This window comes from Schistocerca americana, chromosome 3, assembly GCF_021461395.2.
Source record: "Schistocerca americana isolate TAMUIC-IGC-003095 chromosome 3, iqSchAmer2.1, whole genome shotgun sequence".
Taxonomy (NCBI): Eukaryota; Metazoa; Arthropoda; class Insecta; order Orthoptera; family Acrididae; genus Schistocerca; species Schistocerca americana.
In genome coordinates this window covers 170,711,361-170,723,515 of record NC_060121.1, presented here as the reverse complement: position 1 = coordinate 170,723,515, position 12,155 = coordinate 170,711,361, and the positions used below count along the sequence as shown (strand labels likewise).

The following is a 12,155-nucleotide window of genomic DNA, read 5'->3' as shown; positions in this document are numbered from 1 at the left end:
AAGACGTCGCTCCATTCAATAGTTCTTGCCCGCAGCTCCCTCTACGGCCACAAGATATAACGGGGGCACAGACCTAACGCCACGGTCACTCGCTCTTGCTCGCTAGCTGTGTTAATATCAACCTAAACCATCCCATCCTAATAAAATTCTAATCAAATTAGGGCTAATAATTAAAAAACCCACAGAAAGAATAAATATTAAAACAATAAAACGATTGTATAGACCTTATATGACAACCTTGGGCTTAGAACTTGTTCCGATTTGGATTGCACTGGGGATTTGTGAATTGTATTGTGAACTTAATTACGTAGCTACTTGCTATGAACAGACGGTGCGTGCTTCAGTGTGGAGAATAAAGATATGTAATCCTCCTGATCGCTGGAGCCTTCTTTCCTCGGCCATCAGATCTTGCGTCACACCCCGGTCTCGTCCTGCTATCAATTCCAATTGCCGCTCCAGGCAGACATAAAAGTGCTATTTCAGTATCGCTGAACCTCGGCAATACTGGCGATTTATGAAGGGGAAAATGTGCTGAAGCCTCCTTGTGTTATGGAGGGAATTGGACTATGGTTCCAGAAAGAGATTTTCACTCTGCATCGGAGTGTGCGCTGATATGAAACTTCATGGCAGATTAAAACTGTTTAACGGACGGAGACTCGAACTTTGCCTTTCGCGGGCAAGTGCTCTATGAACTGAGCTACCCAAGCACGACTCACGCCCCGACCTCACAGCCTTACTTCGGCCAGTGGACTATGGTTGTCTGTGGAGCTGTGGTACGCAAAATGGCAGGCTTGTGTAATTGGTTAGTACATCTGTGTAGTAAGCAGGAAATCTGGGATCAAGGTCCGGCCGGCGTTGGCACGAATTTTAATTCATTACTTCAGATTCCATCCTCAGCGAAGATAAAGTTGAGAATCGTATATCGCCAGAAAAATGCATTTCCATCAGATCAATAGATTTTTCTGGCTTCCCCCGGCACGGGTGGCTGGCACTGTCAAAGGTTCACCTTCCATTGCGTGCAGTGGACTGGGATCGAACGCCCAGTCAGGAAAGTCGTAGAAGAAACGTCGGCCAGGAATCACGACGTGGAAGGCGAAACGCAGTAAGTCAACAACTGGTCTCGAAGGCCTCGACAATTTTGTCACTCGGAATGTTTCTCCACTGGATTTCTCTTAGCTCTGTGCTGCTTCGCGGCGATCACTGCACGTGACTGCCAACTCCGTTGCTTCACCGCACAGTTTTCGTAAGCCCTCAAGCTTTGTAGGCGGCCCGGCGATTGGAGAACTCGCTGCCCTTCCTCCTGGTCACCCAGAGCGCGTTCTCGCCGTCGAAGTAGTCCTCGACTTCGTTGAGCGTGCGGCCCTTGGTCTCGGGCACGGCGAGGTACATGAGGACGGTGCCCAGCAGCGAGAAGGCGCCGAAGGCCCAGAAGACGCCGGAGACGCCGACGGCGCGCACGGCCACCGGGAAGAGCTTGGCGACGGCGAAGAGCACCAGGTTGAAGAAGAAGTAGATGTAGCCGCCGGCGATGCCGCGCACGCGCGCCGGCAGCAGCTCGCCCGTGGCCACGATGGGCAGCACGAAGAAGCCGGCGGTGTTGGCGGCGATGTAGAGCAGCAGGCAGGCGACGAGCGCGGGCGCCTCGCCGGGGGCGGCGGGCCGGCCCGGGGGCCGCGCCTCGCGCAGCCGGCACACGGCGGCCACGGCGCAGGCGGCGGCGGCGGTGGCGGCGCCCGCGCCCACGGCCATGGGCCGGCGGCCCAGCCACAGCAGCAGCGCGCACGCCAGCACCGCCACAGCCAGCCGCACGGCCGCCGTCAGCACCGCCGCGCCGAACTCGCCGCCCACGCCCACCTCGCCCGCCTCGTCCGCCTCGCGGATCAGGTCCACCGAGTAGAAGATGAGCATGAACGTGCCCGAGAAGATCTGCGCCATGTTCACCAGGTTGACGATCAGCACCGGCCGGTAGACGCGCGGCTGCAGGAACGTCTGCACCAGCGACGGCCGCGCCTTGCCCGAGCGCGCCTCCGCCGCCAGCGACGCCTGCTCGGCGTGCATGCGAGACACCATCTCCTGCAGCTCCCCCTCCACCTGCACACCACCTTCCTGTTGACACTACTTAAGAGCAGACCTTCCTCCAACTCGCCAAAAGTGTCAATTTTTAATTTAACAGACAGTGCTATTGAGTGCTGTGTTCACGATTACAAGCTACGTACACATACATCCAAATTTAAATGCAGCAAACCGTTATTTCCCTGTCCTGTGTCTAATTCAGGATATAATCATACGACTACAGCTTGGCTAGTGAAATGAAGTCAAATGAATTTAGTCGCCCTCTTTAAGACAGTCATGACTAAATACAAATTTTTTTATTAGTAGATCAGTTTACCTTTAGGAAAGTAAAGGCACCAGACAGGCTACTCTGACGTTGCGGTTGATAATGGCAGCAATACAAAAGAAAAATCAAGACGATGTAACATGGTGCAAGACTTTCGAAATACTGCGAAAAATAGGAGTGAGCTATTGGGAAAGACAGGTAATGTACAACAGCGAAGAAGACGGAACAAGAGCAGCGGAAAAGAAGAAAGAAGTGCTCGGATTTAAAAAAGCGTGCAAGAAAGGGACGTAACCTTTTGCCCCTAATAATCGATCTGAAACAATGATGGAGATAAAATAAAGATTCAAGAATGGAATTAAAATTCAAGGTTAAAAGATAGAAACGACAAGATTTTCTGATGACACTGCTATCATCAGCGAAAGTGAAGAAAAATAACGGGATCTGTTGAGTGAAATGAACGGTCTAATGAGTACAGAATACGGTTTGACAGTAAATCGAAGAAAGGCGACAGTAATGCGAAGTAGTATAAATGAGAGCAGCCACAAACTTAACAGAGGTTTCGGTGATCACGAAGTAGATGAAGTTGAGGAATTATGCAACCTAGGCAGCAAAGTAACTCATGATGGATGGAGCAAGGAGGACATAAAAAGGAGACTAGCACTGGCAAAAAGGCTTTTCCTGGTCTACTAGTATCAAAAATATGCCTTAATTTGAGGAAGAATTTTCTGAGAATGTACATATTGAGCACAACTTTGTATGATAGTGAAGCACGGACTGTGGGAAAACCGAAATAGAAGAGAATCGAAGCATTTGAGATGTGGTACTACAGAAGAATGGTGGACTGATAAGATGACGAACGAATAGGTTCTCCACAGAATCGATGAGGAGAGGAATATATAGAAAACACTGACAAGAAGAAGGGACAGGATGGTAGGACATCTGTTAAGGCATCACGGAATAAATTCTATGCTACTAGAGGGAGCTGGATTGGATTGGATTGCTTGGGGGAGGAGACCAGACAGCGAGGTCATCGGTCTCATCGGATTAGGGAACGACGGGGAATGAACTCGGCCGCGCCCTTTCAAAGGAACCATCCCGGCATTTGCCTGGAGCGATTTAGGGAAATCACGGAAAACCTAAATCAGGATGGTCGGACGCGGGATTGAACCGTCGTCCTCCCGAATGCGAGTCCAGTGTGCTAACCACTGCGCCACCTCGCTCGGTACTAGAGGGAATTGAAGACGGTACAAACTGTAGAGGAAAACAGAGATTGGGATGCATCCAGCAAATAATTGAGGACATAGGTTGCAAGTACTACTCTGAGATGAAGAGGTTGACTCAGGTGAGGAGTTAGTGAGTTCGTGGCGGGCCGCATCAAACCAGTCGAGATACAGATGTGAAAGGAAAATAAATGAAATCATATCTGAACTGCCTGAAAGATACTTAAATGTGTGACGCGACCTTTCTGCCATGCCCACTTTTTAAAGCAACACTTCAATATTAGCTGGGTGAACAGCGGTCCCTTAAATTTCTTTCAAGCAAATTTGCACGGTATGCATTGGTCACATCCAGAAGAGAACGGGCTCTATATTGAGGAAACGGCAAAACATTGGAAGATGGCAAGGGCATTGAGTGGACACAACAGACTCAAAAAGAAAATGAGAGACATTCTTCGAGACTATCATGGCTATGCTGTCAGACAGAACCTATCTAGAGTAGGTGACAGGAAAAGTGCAGTAGGGGTAATAAATTTCCACATGGTGTCAACAGACGAACATCCCATTCATCATGTATTCCACATTAGCTGCTGTAAATATCTACTGGTTTAGAGGGGATAATAACCACTACATTCACAATGAAAGGCTTCCAAATTGTATCCTGGATGTTGTCAAGCCTACTTACAGGTTTCTGACCGATCCTGACCTTCTAAAAACGTACGTTCTTGACAAAACACAAAATCCAAATGACACTCTAAATTCACTCACATTGAAACGACGCCTTTTAAAACCACGTTTTTATCTACTACAGTTGTCCGTTGTGCAACCAATGAAGCGGTTCTTCTATTTAATGACGGGAACGTAAGGAGGACGGAGATATTAGAGAGAATGGGCTTTAACATATGAAATTTCACTCAAGAGATCTTGAGAAAAATACATTTACAGCGCCTCTCTCCAAGTGAAAAGTTCGTTGAAGACCTGGTAAAGGAAAGAAGGCAGAAAACAAGAAACCAGAAGGGAAGCCTTAAATGAAAGAGAACCCTGAATACAAATCTTGGGTCTTATGAAAAGGTGACATAATAAAAATTACGTTTATTTAAGTTTATGTACTTTTTTCTCAGAATCTGTGAAGACTAGAATTACGCAATTTTATACACTTATTTCTATATATCCAATACATATTATCTCAAGACCAAAATTTGAAAATCTGAGTATAAGTTGAGATATGAGGCAAAGTGGATAGAACTTTGTATGAATTTTATATTATACTTTCAGAAGTATAGTTAAAACGTATTAAAATTGTCATATTCGATATATTAAAAAAACTTCATGAGAGAAGCTTACTAACTGCAAAGGGACAAAGAGACTAAACAGAGAAAATATTGTTGAAATATCTTGAGTACTTTCTGAGAAAAAGATACATATATTAGTTTTTGAAAATATTACTTTTAAATTGTACAAATTGTGTATTTATTTGGCTACAACAAGCTGCAGTCGAGCGGCCATCTTCATACTGTTTCGTCGTCAAATTAATGGAAGCTTCCTTGGTGTCACGCCCTTTTTTCTGTGCCAACCTTTTCAACTTAGCGTAGCACTTGCAGCCTAGATCCTCAATTATTTCCTGGATGTATTCCAGTCTCTGTCTTCGCCCACAGTGTTTACACTCTACAGTTCCATCTACTACCATGGATGTTATTCCCTGATGCCTTAACACATGTCCCATCATCAAAAAAATGGTTCAAATGGCTCTGAGCAATATGGGACTTAGAACTACTTAAACCTAACTAACCGAAGGACATCACACAACACCCAGTCATCACGAGGCAGAGAGATCCCATCATCCTAACCCTTCTTTTGTCAGTGTTCTCCACATCTTCCTTTGTTCTCAGATTCTGCGGAGAACCTCCTCCTACGCCCACTTCGTTTTCAACATTTTCTGCTGCACCACATCTCAAGCGCTTCGTTTCCCCTGTGTCCAACTTTTCTTCTGTCCATGATCACTACAATACAATTCTGTGCTCGAAACGTTATTCTCGGATATTTCTTCCTCAAATTAAGACTCATGTTTGATACCAGTATACTTCCCTTCGCCAGGAATTCCCTCTTTGCCTGTGAAAGTCTACTTTTTATGTCCTCCTTGCTTCGTCCGTCACGGATTATTTTGCTGCCTACATAGAAGAATTCCTTAACTTCGTCTACTTGTTGACCACCAATTTTGATGTTGGATTTCTCGCTATTCTCATTTCCGTTAATTCTAATTACTTTTGGTTTTTTCCTGTGTACTCTCAATCCGTATTTCGTACTCATCATACTGTTCAATCCATTCAACTGATCGTGTAGTTCTTCCCTTTCACTGAGGATAGCATTGTCATCTGGGAATCTTATCTTGAGATGATTTGACCCTGAATTTTAATCTCACTTTTGAAACTTTCTTTTATTTCCGTCATTGCCGCGCGGAGTGGCCGCGTTGTTTGGAGCATCATGTCAAAGACTGCGCGGACCCTCCCACCAGAGGTTCGAGTCCTCCCTCGGGCATCGTGTGTGTGTTGCTCTTAGAGTAAGTTACACTACTGGCAATTAAAATTGCTACACCAAGAAGAAACGCAGATGATAAACGGGTATTCATTGGACAAATATATTATACTAGAACTGACATGTGATTATATTTTCACGCAATTTGGGTGCATAGATCCTGAGAAATCAGTACCCAGAACAACCACCTCAGGCCGTAATAAAAGCCTTGATACGCCTGGGCATTGAGTCAAACAGAGCTTGGACGGCGTGTACAGGTACAGCTGCCTATGCAGCTTCAACACGATACCACAGTTCATCAAGAGTAGGGACTGGCGTATTGTGACGAACCAGTTGCTCGGCAGCCATTGACCAGACGTTTTCAATTGGTGAGAGATCTGGTGAATGTGCTGGCCAGGACAGCAGTCGAACATTTTCTGTATCCAGAAAGGCCCATACAGGAACTGCAACATGCGGTCGTGCATTATGCTGCTGAAATGTAGGATTTCGCAGGGATCGAATGAAGGGTAGAGCCACGGGTCGTAGCACATCTAAAATGTAACTTGCACTGTTCAAAGTGCCGTCAATGCGAACAACAGGTCACCGAGACGTGTAACCATTGGTACCCCATACTATCACGCCCGGTGGTTCGCCAGTATGACGATGACGAATACACGCTTCCAATGTGCGTTCACCGCGATGTCGCCAAACGTGGATATGACCATAATGATGCTGTAAACAGAACCAGGATTCATCCGAGAAAATGACGCTTTGCCATTCGTGCACCCAGGTTCGTCGTTGCGTACACCATCGCAGGCGCTCCTGTCTGTGATGCAGCGTCAAGGGTAACCGCTGCCATGGTCTCCGAGCTGATAGTCCATGCTGCTGCAAACGTCGTCGAACTGTTCGTGCAGATGGTTGTTGTCTAGCAAACGTCCCCATCTGTTGACTCAGGGATGGAGACGTGGCTGCACGATGCGTTACAGCCACGCGGATAAGATGCCTGTCATCTCGACTGCTAGTGATACGAGGCCGTTGGGATCCAGCACGGCGTTCCGTATTACTCTCCTGAGCCTACCGATGCTCTTAAAAGCTAATCATTTGCATATCACAGCATCTTCTTCCTGTCTGTTAAATTTCGCGTCTATAGCACGTCATCTTCGTGGTTTAGCAATTTTAATGGCCAGTAGTGTAGTGTGTAAGTCTAGGGACCGATGACCTCAGCAGTTTGGTCCCTTATAATTCACGCACACACACACACACACAAACACACACACACACACACACACACACACACACACACACACACATTTCTGTCACTGCTTCTTCGATGTACAGATCGAACACTAGGGGCGAAAGGCTGCATGCCTGTCTTACACCCTTTCTAATAAGAGTATTTCGTACTTCCAGTCTTATAGTTTCCTCTTGGTTCTTGTACACGTTGTGTATTACAGGTTTTCCCCTATAGCTTACTCGTATTTTTCTCATAATTTCGAACGTCTTGCAACATTTCACACTGTCGAATGCTTTTTCAAGATAGACAGACCCTATGACAGTACCTTGATTTTTTTTTCAGCCTTCCTTCCATTATCAAAAGCATCACCAGAGCTGCCTCTCTAGTGGTCATATAGATAAATATTATTAAGTTCAGCGTCTGTTAATTATATATAAGTAAATGCATGCATGTATACACCACCCGCCCAACAGTGTATTGCGTGTAGGTGACGTCAGCGGAATAACTACGGTATGAAGCTTGAAATAACATGTGTAAGCAACGGATGTGCATTCGACGAGGTAGTTGTGAGCAGGAAATTTTAAACAGTGGACGGGAAGCCGTTGTGTCACAAATCGCAGTGGAGAAACATCAGACGTTCAAGACTTCCTCCACAATGTTTTGTAGAACAGGCAAGTGTGCAAGGTTTGTCCCGCACATCTTGATTCCGGAACAAAAACAGCGATACGTAGGAGCTTGCCGCGACTTGATGCAAATGAAAAACGCAGATATTTCCTTTCTGGCAGAAACCATCTCGGGTGATAAGAACTGGTGTTATCAATACGAACCTACCACAAAACGACAAAGTGCAGTATGGGTCTCTGATGGTTTGCTAGTATCCAAGACTGGCGAGTTGAACACCATCTCAAACAACGACATTTCTGACGGTTTTACACGTTTGTATGAACATTCTGTATGCTATGTAAAACATCCACAGCATTGAAACCACCATCTTAACTTTTTCTACTTTTTATGAATCCAGTTTCGAAACCTTTTGGTGTGACAGATGCTGCAATTGAGATTAATTACGTACTTGAAGTTAAGAAACCTTCTTGTAAATTGATGTAATTGTATTCGTGACTGTAACATGGTCGCTCGACCGAAACTGACAGTCGTTAAATAAGCAGACGTTACAACAGCCTTTGGTCGTTTCGTGATAGCATTTTCAAACACATAGATGCACTATATAGAGCCTCCCAATTTTGATCTACCATAAATATACACTGATGGAAATGAAAATGTGAAGTAGCTGTCCGATATTTATCAAAGTTTGTGAGGATGTTCTCATTTAATTTGTGCTGAATAATTATAATTTCATACTATTCGGAAGTGATGTCCATCATCAACACCAGTATGAACTGTCGCCTCAACCAGCATGAAGACCTCTTCTATTCGTTGTGGCACAGAAGCAGTTCCGATGTTATCTTGAGGATTTTCTTGCCATATCTGAGACACGCCCTTCCTTAGTTTATCAGACTGAGCTCAGGGCTGGAATAAAGTATACGTTTGTTCATAGCATCCGAGACATTTTCTAAGAGTTACAATAACGGAACTGGCCCTGCCAGTCAATGATTAGTACATTCTTTGAGGTGTTCGTCACGGGAACTGCAGTGTGGGATCTTCCGTTAATCTACTGAAATATGCCATTAGGTACCCTGGTCTTGAGGGTACGACAACAGGTTTTACCATTCTTGTAACATACTGGCGAGCATTCAGCCTTCTTTCAATAATTTTTTTCTGTCATATCCAATGGCTCACGACATCCTGATTCCCGGAATTGGGGGTCTCGAGATGGGGTATTAAGTACAGCAGGAGGAGTTTCATTTTTAATAAAAACTTCAGCAGTAGTCCTTGGGCGGCCTGAGCGAGGCATGTCATTGACAGTTCCTATCCATGCACCAGGTTGTCGATCTGACCACCATAAACACACGCGAGACTCATTGCTGAACACCACAGAACGCCATCCAACTTCCCAGTTGACTCTGGCTGTACGCCATGCAAGATTCAATAGTGTGCAGTACGATATGGATAGTAATCGTCGCATGACAACTCGAGATCTACACTGAGCTTCCAGCAATCTGTTCCTGACGTCTCTCTGCCTCTGACCTGTGGCCGGTGTTTTAATTGTTGTAATCTGGTTATTCATCAGAGCCAGTCGAAGAATCCTACTATCTTCTCGTGGCACTCTCCTTCTGGAAGGATCCCTGCCCACTGTTCTAGTCGCATGATTGCGCTAGAAACTGTTACCGCTCGTTCAGCAGTTATTACACTGCAGCGAAATGTCCGTGCAATATATCAGTAAGAGACTCCCACGTCAATGCCAAAATTTTGACTTTTATCAATGTGCTATAGAAGAAAGAGATAAGCTGCACGTGCACGTCGTCTAGGCAAGCAAGTTTGCGATCTCCATGTGATAACTTTCAGTAACGTGGGACACGCGCAACACCTAGCGTGTACTCACACCATCATTCGTCTCTGGAATTCGTTTTCCTCTATATCGAAATCAAGTGCGCAAGGCAAAAAATCAGCTAACATATTCAAACAGACATTTAAATACCGCAGTATCAGTTTTGTAGTGTTCGGCCAAGATGTTCACGATATAACACTTTCCATTTCCCGATACCCCTTTTGACTGATCAAATAAACACTCTAATGTCCATTCCGGAGTCAGGTTGTGGCTGCTGGGTTTGAGCTCAAAGTTTTCGGCTCAAAGTAAAATCTCTAATGTATGTAAATCGTGATTGTGTTGTTAGTTTGCTACTTCTTCATTAAAGTGTTGGTTAATGTTAACTTGCTGATTATGTGTTAACAGAAGGAAAATAAGAATTGGACTGACCCGAGAATTATTCATTTACTTTATTTACTTGAAGGTAAGCACATTTTCATTTTTATAGGTATACTTACACAAATGTTGGCATATTTCCTGAAAACATAAAACTGAACCAATGGCGATAATACTTAGTTCATCACAGCTTGTTAATTTGTAATTGTGATTCCCTCTGTCTCTTTGTAGAGGCCGATACAGTTGTACACAATCAGTGAGTTGTGAGAAAACATTCGGTTGTTGTGCGCACGGGAACAGAACTGTATCTTAACTCACTGGCAGGTTTTCTAAGCATTCCAAAATGTAGGATGTAGGATAATGGTAAAACAGCACATGCACAATGTGCGTGAGCTAGTGGGGTGTAGTAAAACAGCTTCACACAAATTAAATAACATAAGTAAGATTCAAATGGTTCAAATGGCTCTGAGCACTATGGGACTTAACATCTGAGGTCATCAGTCACCTAGACTTAGAAATACTTAAACGTAACTAACCTAAGAACATCACACACATCCATGCCCGAGGCAGGATTCGAACCTGCAACCGTTGCAGCAGCGCGGTTCCGGACTGAAGCGCCTAGAAGCACTCGGCCACAGAGGCCGGCCATAAGTAAGATTTATAAACTTCTTTCCGAACAATGTCCTCCTTCTTATGAGTTAACTAACATCTGCCTAGGAAATCATGCTGTCTCTTATGAAGGTACTCATAATGTACAAAGTTGCAGTCTCTCCCACGGAGGGCAGTGGGGCCTGTTCGAGACGTGACTGAGTACAAAGCCGAGATCTTTTCAATCAAAAGCCAGGTGGCGTGGTAGGGTAGCACAGGAGCTCGCAGTTGGGAATATTTGGGAGGGGACATGCAGTTCCAGCATTTGCTGTAGAACCAAAGGAAACCTCCCAAAAATATTGGTCGCAGCCGATGATTGGGACTGGTTTTGATTTTTTAGGACTATATGTCCTAGGCAACAACATGAAGGCTTGCCACATAATTGAGGCCCATTATAAAGCATCCGTTAGTTTCAAAACAGTTACCTGACGAGTGAAGAGGTTCCTAGTCTGGAATAAAAGCGATGGGAATACAGTTACAGCATTTGTCTTACGACGAAGAGAAATTTTTCAAAGCATTAGTCAGAACTATGGGAATTACAACTGTATTTAATTTTTTTTCTAGGAAAATATTGCCCATTGTCCTAGACAAATTTTTCATATTCACTGGCGGAAGTGGAAAGTCTTGCACCATCAACAGGGTGACCGAATGCTACCAAAGTGATACTCCACATTTCCATGCCTGTGGAATAGTTTAATTAAAAGTCAATCATTTTCAGCATTTTCAGTACAGAAGGCAGCCTTTCCTCGAAGAGTGGTGTCAGTAAATAGTGAGTATTGTGTGTATCTTATGTTACTGGTAGTTTTCACACGGAGATCAGATCACGGCGTGCCTGGAGGACATGCACGTGCAGCTTATAATCATCTTTCAGACTTTGGGAAAGGTCGCGTCATTGGTATGAGGAACACGGGAGCATCATACCAATAGATGACACAGACAGTTGGCGTTAGTGCAGTGACTGCAGAACGACTAGCGATGAGGTGGACTCGGGACAGCGGTGAGGCACGGAAACACCACAAGAAGATTGTAGGATTATTCAACTGGCTGTGATGAATAGATATATGACAACAGCTAAAATGCGGGCCGAGGTTGTAGCGACTATCAACACAAACCGTCGAGGGCGGATTACTGGACTCTGGGTTGAGATCTCTTGGTTATCACTGAAACAATATCATAAACTACAGAATCTTCCATGGTATCAGGATCATCTGGGACACTGTGTGGCAGTATGTGTTGTTGAATGACAAGTCACGGCTCTACTTGTCCTAGTCTGAAGGACGCCAGCATGTTTGTAGACCACACTGTCAAAGGTCACACGAGACTCGTACCTCTGCAATTTTTGGAATCATCAAATTATACAATCGTAGAAACGCTGGGCATTTGGGG

General features: G+C 44.9%; 1 protein-coding gene across 1 annotated transcript in view; it reads right to left on the bottom strand.

Annotated features, from left to right (window-relative positions):
• Positions 1-387: 387 nt before the first annotated feature.
• The window catches only part of LOC124605950 (facilitated trehalose transporter Tret1-like), a gene marked incomplete at its 5' end in the record, with an annotated part of 53,475 nt that continues 41,707 nt past the window's right edge, over positions 388-12,155 (bottom strand). The window contains one exon of the mRNA XM_047137911.1: positions 388-2,091. Coding sequence (XP_046993867.1) covers positions 1,252-2,091 — 840 coding nt within the window. The remainder of the gene's footprint in view (positions 2,092-12,155) is intronic.